Source organism: Aedes aegypti, chromosome 2 (genome assembly GCF_002204515.2).
Source record: "Aedes aegypti strain LVP_AGWG chromosome 2, AaegL5.0 Primary Assembly, whole genome shotgun sequence".
Taxonomy (NCBI): domain Eukaryota; kingdom Metazoa; phylum Arthropoda; class Insecta; order Diptera; family Culicidae; genus Aedes; species Aedes aegypti.
In genome coordinates, this window is record NC_035108.1 from 20,769,811 (window position 1) to 20,787,802 (window position 17,992).

The 17,992-nt window shown below is 38.8% G+C and overlaps 1 protein-coding gene across 11 annotated transcripts in view; it reads left to right on the forward strand.

Moving 5' to 3' along the window:
- The window catches only part of LOC5571296 (serine/threonine-protein kinase N), a 370,020-nt gene that overhangs the window by 225,212 nt on the left and 126,816 nt on the right, over positions 1 to 17,992 (forward strand). For all 11 annotated transcript variants that reach the window (XM_021840137.1, XM_021840142.1, XM_021840131.1 and 8 more), the window contains one exon: positions 4,620 to 4,941. In XM_021840137.1, coding sequence (XP_021695829.1) covers positions 4,620 to 4,941 — 322 coding nt within the window. The remainder of the gene's footprint in view (positions 1 to 4,619; positions 4,942 to 17,992) is intronic.

A 17,992-nucleotide genomic window follows, 5' to 3' on the forward strand; every position in this document is an offset into this window, starting at 1 on the left:
ATATTTTGAACTTTACATTAGAGTTTTATGTGTTGATGTTTTGAAACCACTTTAAAAAGCAATTTTAAATCATCTAAAATTAAAAATTCGTTTGTAGTTTGTAATAAAACAAAAGTAAATATTAAAAACTTTGGTAACTTTTTCAAGTGATCTGGTATATTTCGTAAAATAAATTGAACGTGATTTGGGGGACGGGTCTAGTGTAGTGGTTAGAACACCCGCCTCTCACGCCTAGGACCTGGGATCGAATCGCATCCCCGAGATAGTCACTTATGACGTAAATGATTATAGTGACGACTTCCTTCGGAAGAAAGGTAAAGCCGTTAGTCCCAAGATAAACTAGCCCAGGGCTAAAAAGCTCGTTAATAAAGATAGAAAAAAATAACGTGATTTGTTGGTTGTATGACATTTGCCAGAAAACCATTTGCCAGAAAGCCGTTTGCCAGAATCAATTTGCCAGAATGGATCATTTGCCAGAAAACCATTTGCCAGAATGGACCATTCCCCAGAAAGTCATTCCCCAGAAAGACCATTTCCCAGAAAAAATATTACTACATTACTTTGCTTTGTTTAGCAATATTTAGGTGTGTAAAATCTTTCGAATCATTATGATTTTCAGCGTACGATACATAATTATATGCAAAATAATTGTGACGTAAGTTTTTAAGCTTTTTGTTTGATAAAATGTTTTAAACTAATAATGATATCATAAACTTATTATATAGACAGCTGTAGGGGTAAACATGCATCTATTCAGCAAGCTGACGGACGTGAGTTCGAATTCCACCGGGCGAATATAATATTGGATTGAAAATTCTCTCGATTTCCCAGGACATAGAGCATATTCATATAGGCAATACGTTATACACATGCAAAAATGATCAATTGGCAATAAAAGTTCTCAGTTAATAACTGTGGAGGTGCTCGTAAGAACACAAAGCTGAGATTTGGCTCTGTCCCAGTTGGGACGTAATACAAGATAAGAAGAAGAAGGTGTAATAGATTTCCGAGGTTTTCATAGTTTCTGAGAAATAACTGTTTTTTTTTTAATGTTAAAATAGTCATCAATTTTATACAAGCTATTAGGGGTCGTCCATTAACCATGTGATCATTTATGGGAGGATGGAAGGGGGCCTGGCCAATGACCACGATACAAACAATTCTTTTTAAATTTTTGTATGGACGAAAAAAAAATCCGTAAAAAATCCGAAAGAATTGACCACGTTGTTAATGGACAACCCCTTATAGGCAACTGTATTTTCAATATTCTATTAATGATTTTCCCTTCTTTGAAGATTAGGCTGTTCTTTAGGGCTAACTAATTCAAGGACTTATATGCTTCATAGGAGATTTACCCTTCTTTATATTATTGGCTAGTCTTTATAATTGTACTGCAGTTAACAGAAGGAATGGAAGTAATGTAAACAAGGTTATGTCATTTCAATTTTAAATAATTACAGCTAAAAAAAATCAATATAGGACTGCTGTCAATAAAAATGTCTGTAAAAAGGATTTTTGTAAAAAATGCAAATATCGGGAAATGGACAATCAATATATGTCCTCTATTAAAAAAAACTTAATTGAAAATGATCCAATAATGGAATATTTACCATGACCTTCATCTAATTGCTCATTGAAGATAACTCGAGTGATTCCGAAAACATTAATCTTCATAACCGACTTGTTTCGTAGAGCATGCGACTGAATATGAGAAACCAATATATGTGTGTTTTTTTTTTGGTTTCCACCATTAATCATGGCCACGTAGCAGTCCTGCTAAGAATTTCAAAATATCTCCGGTTCCAGATAGCTAAAACTAGCAATCAGGGTAAACACAGAAGATTGAGTTTTCCGGCAGCCTGTCACAAATGTTGTAAAACTACTTTAAAACAATAAATAATGCGGTTCAAATTATTATCAAGAGTAAAACAGTTTAACGTTCTTTTCAAGGACTGAATAATGTATTTATATATATGACCGAAAGAACATTGGGTAGTCATTTGAGTTATATTTTTCCAATGATTATTGGCGCTAAACTGATCATATTTCAAACATAATTTTCCCTTCTTTCACTCAAAGGCTGTTCTTTTAAGTTGTTTTGCATTTTTTTCCGCAAAGATACACTATTCATATTTCAGAAATTATTCAACTAAACTAATTCGTGTCAAACGTTTCAGCTTTTTTGTTCTCAGACCAGCTATGCAAGTAGTGAAAATTGCATAAAATTGTATGCGAAGGATTTAAACAACATAGACTAAATAACACGGATCGATCAGTTGCGTTGTTTTATACTTGTTATAATTTTACAAAGATATAAACATTATTTGGAGCAATATTTACGATGCGAGTGAAGTACTGTAGAAGTGACGCTAAATTTTAATTAATTTTGCGCTGCAGCTGTGCAGTGCTAGTAGTCAAATCCTCTTGAGGTAAATAATGTGAACGTTGACTACACAATGTTTCATGCTATAAGTGCAAATAATATGAGTATATTCAAGATACAAAAATGACAAATATCGAAAATTTCGGTAGGCTTGAGGTGAAGATGCATCGAAGCCAAACCTCAAATTTTCAAGAGCATAAACCTCGAGAACCAGCCAGCGGTTTGAGCTGAAAACTCACCACCAGCGTGTGACCAATCGATTAAATTTTCAGCTGGAATGGCTGTTTGGGTCTCTAGATTTGCGCTCTTGAAAATTTGAGGTTTGGCTTCGAAGCATCTTCACAAATATGTCGATTAATTGATATCAAGGTTTGAAACGAATTACAAAAAATGATTCTGGGGAATGGTTTTCTGGCAAATGGTCCATTCTGGGGAATGGCTTTCTGGCGAATGGTACATTCTGGGGAATGGTTTTCTGGCAAAAATCATTCTGGCAAATTGATTCTGGCAAATGGTTTTCTGGCAAATGTCATACAATCGATTTGTTTTACGTTAGTTATGGCTCGAACTTCACCCCACTATGCGTTAAAACTGTTTTCAAACATCCATACAAAAACTAATAGAGAAAGTGTACCAGTTGTGGCCATAGTGGTTCCCTATTTGGCCATATGTAAACGTTTCGTTAACTTTCACATGTTCATCCGTTCAAACATTTCCATTTATGGCCAGGAATTTGGTCCAGTTACCCCTATGTGCGCGTTGCTCGAGCCATGGGAGAGGAAGAAGCCGCCTAACGGTAATCCGATGAATCACTTGATCCACCCAGTTTCGCTTTTTATTGCCAGATAAGGTTTCAAAGGGCGCTCTCTCTGCACTGTACTGGATTATGTCAGCTAATGGTTTGATTTACATCTGATTTGTGAGTCAATTTGTACCTTTTTGATGGCTTAATTTAATTTCGAAAACTGAATCGAATGCACTTTTGGGAAACGATGTGACCCCTTTTATGTGGAGCAGTTGACATTTTCCCAGCGTTTGATTTGACCCGTTTCCGTCGAAAATAGTGAGGTGACTTATGTGACTGGAGCCTCTAAGCATAAAAAAACACCGGTGACTATCCAAAATTGTCGTTTTCTCTTTTGCGTGTCGCCCCTTTGGCGTGGTTCTCAAAAATAAACCTAGTCATTTTCTGCCAGCCGGCGTATGACGAGCACCATACAATTTGCATTGGATTCCGATCTGAAGGTCTTCCTTCAAAAATTCGAAATCGTCTCCGGGTGCACCACCAAGCCGAAGCCACGCGACGACAGGTGACCGACTTTCGTCTTTAGAGCCCTCCTTTTATTTGACAACAAAATTATCATTCCTCGTACGTGTGCCACTGAGCTAGTAAATTTAGCGCGCACGAAAAACGTTTTTATGTTTTCCCTCTTGATCGGATGTTGATTCGCATGGCAGTTCAAGTTCAAGTGACTGGACTCCTTTTTGGATGCCAGTTGCACACGTTGGTCCAGTGGTTGTCAATCTGCTGGTATTTTCGTTCAAATACGGTCAAACAAGAAACAAACAGAAAAAATATTTTCCACAATTTCAAGGAATCTTCATAAAATTGCTTAAGGGGGCAGGATCCGTCATTGATTTCGAAATTTTTAAAAGCAATTTTTTCGTTTGAAATCAAGAAAATTGACATGAAAATGTGTTCAGTGTATACTATTCTCCAACCGACATACAGTGAACACATTTTCATCGAATATTTTTTTAGATTTGGACAGAAAAACTGCTTTTGAAGTTCCGATGATGACGATGATTACGATGACGGAGCGTTGAGCGTTAACGTTCAATGATCCGTCATCACAATAATTGTAGTCATCGAAATTGCAAAAGCAGTTTTTCTCTTCAAAACTGACATTTATTCGCCGAAAATATGTTCACTGTATTTCGTATGGAGAATAGAATACAAAAAAAAAACACATTTTCGTGTCAGCTTTATTGATTTTAAACAAAAAACTTCTCCAAAAAATTCTAAAATTGATGATGGATCCTGCCCGGTTAAAAAATACATCTAAAAAAAATCACAAATTTTCAACTGTTTTTTTTTCCGAAATGAGTCTTTGCATACTGCAGTTCATTTCTACTAAGTGAGCAAATTGAAAACTCTTTTTTCCGGATCTCACCCAAATATCTAAAAAATATACCGAAACTAATCCTTTCCATCTTCTCTTCTCCGACATTCCAGGGCGATTACATCAAACACCCGGTACTGTACGAGCTCAGTCACAAATATGGCCTCACAGACAACCTCCCGGAGAGCCTGCTGCCAAATCGGCTGGAGGAGATCAAAGAAGCCATCCGGCGGGAGATTCGCAAGGAGCTCAAAATCAAAGAGGGCGCGGAAAAGCTCCGGGAAGTGGCCACCGACCGGCGATCGCTCTCGGATGTGGCCTCAATCGTCAAGAAGAGCAACAACAAACTGGCAGAGCTGAAGTCCGAACTGCACGAACTGGAAAGCCAAATCATACTGACGCAGGGCAACAGCGTCAGCAGCAGTAACGGACAGGGTGAGTTTCAATTTAACCAGCATGCGCCGGGGTGGGCTATTTGCTATGCTGGTACAATATTACGACATCGAAGAAGACGCACATGCATCATCATTCGGGGCGAGCTTCTTGCGCTGACGTACTATGGGACAGGAACCTACTTTGTTAGGCCAAAATCTTTAGCGCTCTGTGTCATGCGCAAACGAAGATTGTTGACATCCCTGAGGTAACTTAAGAAAGTCGGATATGAAAATATTTTATATTGGTCCCAAAATGCTTCCTTGAGGAACATCAGCTCTTACAGAAAGTTTTTCAGACTTGGAGTTCTGATAATAAACCTGAAGTGTACGATTTGACAGATAACTTTGGATTATAATCCAATAATTATAATTGCGAAAAAGCTCATATGATTCGTTCCAACAAATCTGAAGGCTGATCTAAGCATAGAAAAAGCATTCGACTGCGTTCGGCATGAAGGCTTGATTGTAAAATTTAAAAAAAAATCATTGTCAAAAATACATTGTTAGAATAATCCCAAAAAAATATTGGATTATTCTAACAAAGTAATGGGACACTTCTATCAAAAGAAAGACCTGTTCTTGATAATATGTAAGTTATCTAGATCTAAATAAATACCATGAAAAAGCCCCAATTGACCCTAGATCATTCGTTGAAGACATTGAACTTCTATGCATCATAGAAGAGCTTTAGAAGTTTTGACCAACTAAATAATTTTCTATCCCAAAGTGCAACGGTGGGTGATAATGACTGTTTGGAATTTTCTTACCCCTCTCGCATCCAATCCACCATGGAAGAGTTTGGTCTGCCGGTGGGTGTCTGTTGGTTGATGAACTTTTTTCCATACACCAACCAATATGCAAGTAGTATGCAGAAGCAGAAGCGAGAAGCGCGCACAGCCGACAAAAGATAATCCATTCCAATTATCGGTAATTTTCAAAGCGTTTTTCCTTTCGTTGCTGCTGCAGCTGTGTTGTAATGTGGCACTGATTCAATAATAATAATAATAGAAAAAAAAATGCAAACAATTAGCACTGATAATTCGAAATGGTTCGTTCACAGCAATGCACTTTGCTTATGTGGGCTTGTGTACACTCTGTCTATACGAGGCTATTGGATTTGAAACTGTAACTTTGCCGTGGAGTTTATGGCACAGATAAGATAGTTATTTTTATTTCAACACTTTTAATTTATGAAGGAGCATACTCTCTGTTACGCAGATAGCCGTAGCGGTAAACGCGCAGCTGTTCAGCAAGATTAAGCTGAGGGTCATGGGTTCAAATCCCACCGGTTGAGGATCTTTTCGTAAAGTAAATTTTCTCGATTTCTCAGGACACACAGTATATTGGTACTGGCCACAAGGTAAACACATATGACAAAGAATGATCTCAGTTATAACTGTAAAAGTGCTCAAAAGAGCATTAAGTTGAGAAGCAGGCCTATCCCTCTAGAGACTTTACGCCAAAAAGAAGCAAAAGGTATAAGTCGGTGGAATTGAAGCAAACACCATTTTAGCGTGTCCTTGCTTTTACGACGTGTTCTATTTGTTACACTCTTCGAGTAGATATACTGTCAAAATCGGCCCTAAACATATAATAGTCAAAAGTTCCTTTCAGCACCTTACGATTGTTAAACATCGTTCAACAAATGTATCAAACCCAGAAGTCAAATTGAAGGCTTAATTTTAGGCCATATTGCACGTACTAGTCTATTTTGTTTAGCCGAAAAACCTTGATTAGACATTATCTACTATTACTTATTTTATCACCCTCAGAATCGTTTGAATGTCTCGTTCTAGAAGCTAGGATGTCAAATAATAATTTGTTGTAAGCTATCTAAACAAAAATGTCTACTCTCAATTTGTTTTGTTGACAATATTATCAATAAATCAGGTTAAATCACGTCTACGAAATCTTTTTTCACAGTTTTCCCAAGCAATGATTCAATCCCCCTCGATGCAACCCACATTTTATGCAGTATCAAGTTGTAAACAAAATACATTATGCAACAGCCGCTTGACCATTGTTCGCCCATGTAAAGACCCTGAGAAAGCCATATTTTTGCAATCATTCTGCTGCCGCTGGTTTACACAGCATACTGACTGTCTTCATTAGTGCAAACATACCCCGCCTAAGATAAGGAAACGTGATTGTAAAATAACGACCGATGAATTGCGATGTCGGACAACATATTTCCTGAGATTATCAAACACTACTTCTTCTTCTTGGCCTGGATTCTCAGCTTACTGTACTTATAAGCAATTCCACAGTTTTGAAGAGCTATCTTTGCCAAAGTTTAAGCTATTTTTGCCATTTTTACATTCGTATATCGTGTAACAGATAAGATGGTACTCTATACCAAGAGAAGTCAAGGAAATTTTCATTACGAAAAAGTCCTGAGCCGAGCGGGAATCGAACCCAGATACCTTCAGGCTAAGAAAGGCCAAAAACTAAACGCCATGAATGGCAATCAATCAGCGGCATGATTCTTCCCAATTGAAACATTATTTGGATCGATTAAAATCATTGCAACTGTCATTATCATTAATCTTCCTATACTCAGTCGCATTCGACTGCAAAACTGTTCGTGCTGCACATCCGATGCAACGATGCCGCCTTCACTCTGACCAATATTGGACGTGCCAACCGGTTCGACGACCTTACCGCCGACGCCGCTGCACAGAGGTCCAGTTTTGTAAAAAGCTGACAAAATTTAATTGTCCAACATTGTTTGAAATGGCAAATGCCTAATAATTTCAACGAACTCGCGATCCTTCTATGAAAATTATATGGCAGGATCTTCAGAAAGAAATTTTTACAATTGACAAACAAAAATTTTCAAAAATTTCTTAATTGGACCCTGGCCCTTTTCGAAATTATCTAAAATTTTGAAAAAAATACACAAAAAACCAATACCGACATTGGAAGAGGAAAATAAATTGTTTCTAACTAATTGCGAAAAAGCTCAAAAACTTGCTATTGAGTTTGAAAGCGCACATAATTTTGATTTAGGACTTACTAGTCCAATTGAAAATCAAGTTACTCAGGACTTCGAAAACAGAAGGGAACATTTTCGACAATTCCTGTGAGTCTGATTTGGAAGAAGTGAGAACTACTATTAAAAAAATCAAAAATATTAAAGCTCCTAGTGATGATGGAATTTTCTTCCAAAAAGTAGTTTATCATTTTTAGTTGATATATTTAACAAAGAGTGCTTCGTGAAGCCCAAGCAGGACAGTTCGGTTTTGCGTCGTCCGATAAATTTGGCTCACGGTTTCGCGCATGTTTTCGTCGCCGGAGATTTTTTTTTCCTGTTTTCAAGCGTCTTGCTGGGTAGTGCTTCGTGAAGCCCAAGCAGGACAGTTCGGTTTTGCGTCGTCCGATAGATTTGGCTGACGGTTTCGCGCATGTTTTCGTCGCCGGAGATTTTTTTTTCCTGTTTTCAAGCGTCTTGCTGGGTAGTGCTTCGTGAAGCCCAAGCAGGACAGTTCGGTTTTGCGTCGTCCGATAAATTTGGCTCACGGTTTCGCGCATGTTTTCGTCGCCGGAGATTTTTTTTTTTTTCCCTGTTTTCAAGCGTCTTGCTGGGTAGTGCTTCGTGAAGCCCAAGCAGTACAGTTCGGTTTTGCGTCGTCCGATAAATTTGGCTCACGGTTTCTCGCATGTTTTCGTCGCCGGAGATTTTTTTTTCCTGTTTTCAAGCGTCTTGCTGGGTAGTGCTTCGTGAAGCCCAAGCAGGACAGTTCGGTTTTGCGTCGTCCGATAGATTTGGCTCACGGTTTCGCGCGTGTTTTCGGCTCCTAAGATTTTTTTTTCTGTTTTGGAGCGTCTTGCTGGGTAGGTACACCCGATTCTGTTTTTGCACGGGGGATGCGTACCGTGCAAAAAAAGTTTTCAGTTCAAAATTTCAAAAACCGTGCAAAAAAAGTAACACCATTTCTCGACGTTTCATGCAAAAATAAGATTTTGGCGAAAAAATTTGTATGGAAACTTTTTTTGCACGGCCGTGTAAAAAAAATCCGTGCAAAAACAGAATCGGGTGTATTTGGAAGGCACAAGCAAGACGGTTTGTTTTCGGGACGCCAAGAAGTTTTGCTGTCAGTATCAGTTTTGTGTTCAGTCGAGGATGGATTACCAACTGGTGAGTTCGTTTCATTCTTGTGATAACACATATTTTCTTGAAAGCGTAACTTTTAAGTAATTTTAAAACAAACTTTGTATGGTTCGTCACTATAAGTGTCGGCATTATGTTTTTTTCTTATACAATTTCAATATACATAAATATATTTGCCTCTTTTATACATTATTAAAAATTATCTTTTGAATTGTTCGACATTGTGAATGTTGACGTATTTTTTAAAACTTGTACCATATCGAGACAAAATGCACAGTAATACTCAAATGTAATTTTCAAAAAAAATAAGTATAGTTCGTCCCAACAAGTGTCGGCATTATTCCTGTTTCATATAATTTAAAATATATACATATAATTTTCAGTTTTCGTCATTAATAAAAACATCTTTTGAATAGAGTATTGTTTGATCCTTCGACCTTGACACTTGCTCCTACTGGGGCGGGTGATGAGGGCAAGATCAAACATGTCGCGCGTCGGTAGCGAAGCGGTGAAAAAGTGATCGGTTCGTTAGTAGTGTTTGATCCTTCCACCTTGACGCTTACTCCTGCGGGGGCGGGCGATGGGGGCAGGATCAAACTTGTCGCGCGTCGTTCGCTCAGAGAAATGAAAAAGCGCCGCGGATCGCTAGTAGTGTTTGATCTATTGATCGCGTCGCTTGCTCTTGCGTGGGCGAGTGACGAACACTTGTTCGGCGTTTAATGCGATTATCGAATTATTTCGCGAATCCGGTTAGGCGTGATTATATCATGGCTCGCATCACCAAACATTGGTGACTCCCAGATCTTTACCTTATCCCACTAACCCAATATCCTCTCCATGACAACCGTGGAGATGCAGAGGTGATCTCGGTCTCTAGTAACAACGGTAGTCACACTAACATTCCTTCCCTTCCCCGATGACCGTAAGGACGTGGCCGGCGCCGTTATTGACTTTTAAATTTGAGCTCTCGATTTGTGCACATTGAAGAATGGTAAGCTAATCCCAAGCCCCATTCATTAATTCCCTGTGCAACTTCGATTGTTCTGGTCAATCACGGAGTAGCAACTACGAATTGTACGGTCATCTATGCTTATGCTTATGCTTATGCTTTATTTGATATATTTAACAAATGTTTTCAATTGCCATATTTTCCTGACAGATGGAAAAATGCTAAAGTTGTACCAATTTTAAACCTAGACAAAAATCCTGCAGAAGCTTCTAGCTATCATCCAATCAGTTGCTTTTCTCCATCAGTAAACTTTTGGAAAAGGTCATTTTGAACAGAATGATGGTCCACATCATCGAAAATTCAATTTTTGCCAATGAACAATTTGGATTCCGGCATAGACATTCGACCACTCATCAACTTTAAGTGTAACAAATTTGATTCATTCCAACAAAACTGAAGGCTTCTACTGGTCTTCCTCTTTTGGACATAGAAAAAGCGACAGTGGCATGAAGGCTCTGTTGTAAAATTAACTTTAAAGTTTAGATTGATCCAAAGTTATCTGTCAAAGCGTACACTTCATGTTAATTATCAGAACTTCAAGTCTGAAAGACTTCGTGTAAGAGCTGCTATTCCTCAAGGCAGCATTTTGGGATCAATATTATACAATATTTTCACATCTGTCTTACCTGAGGTAATTCAGAAATATCATAAATCTTTGTTTGCGGATTGCACAGGCCTCTCTGCCAACGGACGAAGTCTGCGTGTCATCTGTAGTAGATTGCAAAAAAAAATGGATATTTTTTCTTCATACTTGTAAAAATGGAAGATTTCTCCTAAAGCTTCCAAAACTCAACTTACATAAACAAAAGCTCTTTGTTTGGAATCTTCAAGTAGACGGTTGTAGGACATTTCCCAGAAAGCCAAACCCCAGAACGACATTCCCCAGAATGACGTTCCCCAGAATCCCGTTCCCCAGAATGTGACATTCCCCAGAAATCCATTCCCCAGAATGGGACATTCCCCAGAATAGGACATTCCCCAGAATCGTTTTTATACGTATTAGAAGAGTGGAGAATAACAATATTAGTTTTATTTTGTCGTTGAAAAAATGTACCTACTGAATTTATTCGAGTTCCCAGAAGCTTCGAATATCGGACACAGGCGTCAATTCACCCAATATATTACACGGAAAAAATCTGTCCCTGGAATCATGAATATCCATGTTCATGGTCTGATTTTATATGGAAAAGAGTGCTATGAATATGCATATTAATGATTTTGTGAATAATTTTCGTGGGTTCAGGAACACATTTTTACCCGTGTATTTGGTCAAAATCATTATTATGGAAGTCAAGCAAATAAAATCGGAATGGAGTCCAAAAAACATTTTTAAAGGAGAATGTTTGCTTCCCTTTTCTTAGGCAAACCATCTAAGGGACCGTTTATAAACCACTTGATCATCTATGGGGGTGCATGGTTTGGCCAAAGACCACGGCCCATACAAATTTCAAAATGTTTGTTCAGTCAAAAGACGAAAGAAGGGGGTAGGAGGGGGTTTGAAAATCCAAAATAAATGAGTACGTGGTTCACCAACCAAAGTCTTAAGGGAAAAATACTGTTTAACAATTTTACATTTGCCTAACATGATTGCGCAATTGTCGTTTCCCTGAATCTATCCCCGGGGAAATGATCCCGAATGACCCATTTCCCCAAAAGGCACCCGAATGACTCGTTTCCCCAAAAACAAATGCAGTTCAATATAGAATAGTCTTTAGGGACTGGGTGCTGAACTTGAAAGAATGATAAGCAATTGTAAGGTTATCCTCGACTAAATATGTTAGTACATCTTGCCAACAATGCCGATGATGGTGAAACTCGAAAGAACCGCAAATCAAGCAAAGAAGGGTGCATATCAGATGACAGGTTCGTTCACCTTCAAGGCGGTGTTATAACAGTTATGACAATTATACTGCCCATAACTGCATGTCTGTCACATTCGACATTTTTGACAATTTCGAGTTAATACCGGGGAGAGTCATCAAATGATAAATACTTTCAATCAACGTACTCAAATCACTATTGGCATAAAATGCACACTTGGTATTCCATTTACTCAATGCCTACTTTTGTCGAATATTACATATATGCAGTTATGGGCAGTATGAGAGCTAAAAACCTTTCGGGAAACTAGGCTATTCGGAGAAACAGAGTGTTCGGGGCACTGAAATTATGGGAACTGGCGTTCGTGGAAACGTAATTCGGGGAACTGACATTCGGAGAAAAGTAGCACAACCGTTTAAAATAAGCTGCTCTGACTATGTTTTATGATCTAATTTGACCCAATATTTGATGTTTGTTTTGTTTTCATAGTTATTCTTCCTTCTTTCGAAATTGACTGTTCTTTCTAACTGTATTTTTGAAGGGTGATTTATATTATATTTATAAATTGATGGAATTTGTTTTTTTTTTGCTTACATAGCATATTCTCCCTTCTTTTGAATATATGCTGTTCTTCCTAGGTTTATTGTCTTCGTATTTATGTAGATTAATGAATCACAATTACACTAGAAAATTTCTCTTGTCTTTTATAATTTCTTTTTACAGCAAAACTTAATAGCTACAAAATATCGTAGTATGTATGTACTAGGGTGGCCCATATTAGTTAGATACAATAAACTACTGTAAAAATTTGAACAGAACCCTTCAACTCTAAGGAGGGGCTAAACGAGCTTGAAGTTTGTAAGGAGAAAAACGTCAAAATATATAAAAATCGTCCAAACGGTTCCAGTTTTTCAGTTAAATGCGTTCACTATTTACTATTTACCATTTACCTCGATTTTAACAGCCCAAAAATCTCTTATTATTTTTTTTCTGGGGAATGTCCCATTCTGGGGAATGGTTTTCTGGGGAATGTCGTACAATCCAAGTAGACATATTGTCACAATTAGAGGGTTTCCAATAATTTTTTCAGATGAAGTTAAGTATCAAGGCTCATACTAGATAAAAGTTTAAATTTCAAAAGTCAAATCGAGGGTATTGAAGCCAAATGTAACAAATATATAAGACGTCTTCATACACTTTTTCACAGAAAATAAAAAATGTGACCTTAAAATAAGTTTTTGATATTAAAACAAATTTTCAGGCCGGCCATGTTGCATGCTGTACATGGACTAGCTGTTGATACACCAGGAAGAAAGATATGCAGAAGATTTAAAATAAAATTTTAAAATGATTCTGATGCTCCCTCCCTGGTATAGCAGTAATGAGTTACATGGAATATCCAATGTGTCCTGGACCGACCGGGAATCGATCCCAGACACCTTCAGCATGGTTTTGCTTTGTAACCGCGGGCTCTAACCACACGGCTAAGGAAGGCCCCGGCGTTATATATTTAGGTTAGGTTAATCGGAACATTTTATTCTCTTATAAGCAGGTGAAATCGACTCACCTGTAAAAATTCTGAACTGCTATGGCAAATGAAATGTAATATGTTGTTAACAAAATGTTAATAAAAGTTCAATTTAGTTGTACCAAATTAGGATCATAGTGTTGCCTTACACAAAACACCTAGATATGAGAAATTAATGTAATGTTCACAACGATACTAATAAAGAAATTAAAGAAGGCTTGCTTAATTTTTGCCATGATTTTCGGAAATCTGGACCATTGGTGCCTTCAACCATAATGGGTGGCTTAGCGGATTGCAGCACATCCAACGGTGTAGTAACTGGATGAGCAAACGCCTACATTATAGCATTGTTGTAATGCTTTTAACACATAAATAAAATACAGAGCGGAAAAACGGTGTAATGGAATTGAAGTATTTTTTTAAATGCACGTGATGGCAATGATAAAAATATAGTTAAAGCAATCATTTGCAATTTGAATCATTGTTTTGTTATTCTAAGATTTTTTTTAGTTTATACGTTGATCAGAGTTGCTCGCTGTCACTATCAACGCTTGAAATTTGCTGATCCATACAGGCCGACTGCGATACAATTCAGATCATTCCATATCACATCAACATCATGCTGTCTACTCCATCACCAGCGATTGATGGCGTAAGGCTATGGATTTCACTGATGGGTTAAGTTTAGTCTTAAATTAAGCAAATAAAATGGTAATTTATCAGTACGATAATCTTTTCTTTTTTTTTATCTTTATTAACGAGATTTTTAGCCCTGGGCTAGTTTCATCTCGGGAACAACGGCTTTACTTCCCTTCCGAAGGAAGTCGTCACTGAGATTTTTAGTGACTATCTCGGGGATGGGATTCGATCCCAGGTCCTCGGCGTGAGAGGCGTGTGTTCTAACCACTACACCAGGTCCGTCCCCTGCGATAATCTTGATAGTGCTGCAGATAGATTTAAACTGTGTGTTGGTCACTTAAAAATATTTATAGCGTGGATAATTACCACGTGATCACTAATTCCGCAGTGATTATGATCTAGAGTGCGATGTCGTATCACTGCTGTTGGTTGTTAGATCAAAGTGATATTAATAGTTCGCAACTTATATTGATAGTTTTAGTACATCAGCCATTACACGGATAAAAATCTGATCCCCACACCATGATTTTCAAATCATGAAATTCATAAATTGGTTAGGTCATAATATCAGGATCACAAATCATGGTTCCTGGAGTCATAATCATGATTCCTCATAAGCGTAACATCCAGTGTGAAAACACTAAGCGGCTTACTTTGCTTCATCACATTCGTATCGATCACTCTTATTTCAAAATGACGAAGCGGTTGAGTGGTAGAGTACGTGGATCACAATCGGAAGGTTCTTTGCTCGATTCTCAATCCATGCTATTAATAACTTTTTTTTATTTTGTCGATCATAAACGGATGCGCGACTCAGCATTTTTGGCATTTGAATCATGATTCCGAGCAATCAGCTACAAAAAACCTAACGCGTGTGTTGCGTTACGGCAATCTGACTCATGATATCATGAGTCCAAATCATGGTGTATTTTCATAAGGCGAAAACACGCTGGAATCATGATATCATGAGACATTATCTTGTTTTTGGATTCTGATTTCTACCCGTGTAGCTGATATGATTGATATTGTGCAACTCTGACGTTGATAGGGCTAATGTTCTACTCTTTTTTTAAACTAGAAACAACATACACAATTTATTCGTTTGGGTCTTTATATCCAGATATTAGGAAAAAACGATTATTAGAATTATTAGAATATTAGAGTTCTACATACTAATTTTTAGAATAACGTGTTGCTTAAGTAACACATTCCGTGTCGGTAGAATTTATACTGTAAAGCATCCTAATTGGCCTTTTGACTAGTTTTGAGCTTGGTTTAGTAGGTTTTAGTAGTCTAACGCCATTTACAGCAAAAAAAAATCCTAGCACATTACGAAGATTACTGCAAATTGCTTACTAATAATCCTTTTTCTCTACCACTTTTGCAAATTTCACCATAACGAAAGTAATTTTTTTCCTAGTTCTTACTTACCATGAGCGTAGCTTCTTCCAGGAAGTACTGTTTTTAATAATTGTTAAGGTACTCTTCCAAATATTGTTCTAGAAAGTATTGCAATGATTCCACGTAGTTCGAATTAAGAATTACTTGAAGGATGCTCCAAGGAATTACTCATGCGATTGCGAGGAATTAATCCAATGATGCATTAATGAGTTACTAAATAAATTTATTCAAAATTTCTTCCAAGAAAACCCCAAAAATTCATTTCGTGGAATTTTTTAAGAGGGAACTGGGGATGTCTTACATATTTTACGCAGAAATCACTTTGAAAATCCCTACTCTACTCTATCTACTACTAAAATTTAACCCGAATAAAGCCTGTCCACGTTAAATTTCGGACACCCAAATAATGGCAGCAAAAAAAAGTTACTCATAATTCAACAAAAACAATTGTTTATTTCAGAATAAAAGAGTTATATCTACAAAATAAACAGTTGACAAGGATGTTAATCCTTCTTTCTGTAAAATTCTCGAACTTTCTGTGGTACACCCGCCATCCGTGTCCGAAATTTATCGTGGACAGGCTTTAATTGTATTGTTTCTGGAAAGAACTCTTCCAGAGTTTTTAAACTCTACTCTAAATGGGTAACTTTCCCCATGAATTATTATTTGAACTCACTTTAGAACATCTCGAGAAAGGGTAATGTTTGATCCTTCGACCTTGACGCTTGCTCCTGCGGGGATGGGCGATGAGGGCAGGATCAAACATGTCGCGCTTCGTGTTCGCGTCGTAATGAAAAAGCGCCGCGATTCATTAGTAGGTAGTATTTGATCTATTGATCGTGTCGGTAGCTCTTGCGTGGGCGAGCGATGAACACTTGTTCGGCGTACCGTGTGATTATCGAATTATTTCGCGAATCCGGTTAGACGTCATTGTAGCATGAATCGCATCACCAAAAATGGGTGACTCCCAGATCTCTACTTTATCCCACTAACCCAATATCCCTTCCATGACAACTGTGGAGATGCAGAGGTATACTCGGTCTCTAGTAACAACGGTTGTCTAACTAACATTCCTTCCCTTCCCCGATGACCTTAAGGACGTTATTGACTTTTAAAGTTTGAGCTCTCGATTTGTGCACATTGAGAATGGTAAGCTAATCCCAAGCCCCATTAATTAAATCTCTGTGCAACTTCGATTGTTCTGGTCAATCACGGAGTACTTACTTACTTATTTGGCTTTACATCAATTATCTTGCCAACAATATTACGCCAATTCCCTCGGTTCATGGCCGCTTCTCTCCATCCTCGACTGTGACCCACGCTCTCCAGGTCCTGGTGTACCTGGTCAATCCACCTAGCTCGCTGCGCCCCACGCCTTCTTGTTCCGACCGGATTCGTGGCGAACACCATCTTTACAGGGTTGTTGTCCGGCATTCTTGCAACATGCCCTGCCCAGCGTATCCTTCCAGCTTTAGCTGCCTTCACGATACTGGGTTCGCCGTAGAGTTGAGCGAGCTCGTGGTTCATCCTTCGCCGCCACACGCCGTTCTCCTGCACGCCGCCGAAGATCGTCCTTAGCACTCGGCGTTCGAAAACCCCAAGAGCTTGCAAGTCCTCCTCGAGCATAGTCCACGCCTCATGCCCATAGAGGACTACCGGTCTTATGAGCGTTTTGAACATCGTGCATTTGGTGCGGGGGTGAATCTTTCTTGACCGCAGTTTCTTCTGGAGCCCATAGTAGGCACGACTTCCGCTGATGATGCGCCTTCGTATTTCCCGACTAACATTGCTGTCAGCCGTCAGCAAGGATCCGAGGTAGACGAACTCGTCCACCACCTCGAAGGTATCCCCGTCTATCGTGACACTGCTTCCTAGGCGGGCCCTGTCGCGCTCAGTTCCGCCAACCAGCATGTACTTTGTTTTCGACGTATTCACCATTAGCCCGACTCTTGTTGCTTCGCGTTTCAGGCGGGTGAACAAATCTGCCACCGTTTCAAATTTTCTCCCAATAATATCCATGTCGTCCGCGAAGCAAACAAATTGTCCGGATCTCGTGAAAATCGTGCCTCGACTGTTAAGTCCGGCTCTCCGCATGACACCTTCAAGCGCAATATTGAACAACAGGCAAGAAAGTCCGTCGCCCTGTCGTAGTCCCCGCCGAGACTCGAACGAACTGGAGTGTTCGCCCGAGATCTTCACGCAGTTTTGCACACCGTCCATCGTTGCTCTGATCAATCTTGTGAGCTTCCCGGGAAAGCTGTTCTCGTCCATGATTTTCCATAGCTCTATGCGGTCGATACTATCGTATGCCGCCTTGAAATCGATGAACAAATGGTGCGTAGGGACCTGGTATTCACGGCATTTCTGGAGGATTTGCCGCACGGAAAAGATCTGGTCCGTTGTCGAGCGGCCGTCGATGAAACCTGCTTGATAACTTCCCACGAACTCGTTTGCTATAGGTGATAGACGACGGAAGAGAATCTGGGATAACACTTTATAGGCGGCGTTTAGGATGGTGATTGCACGATAATTTTCACACTCCA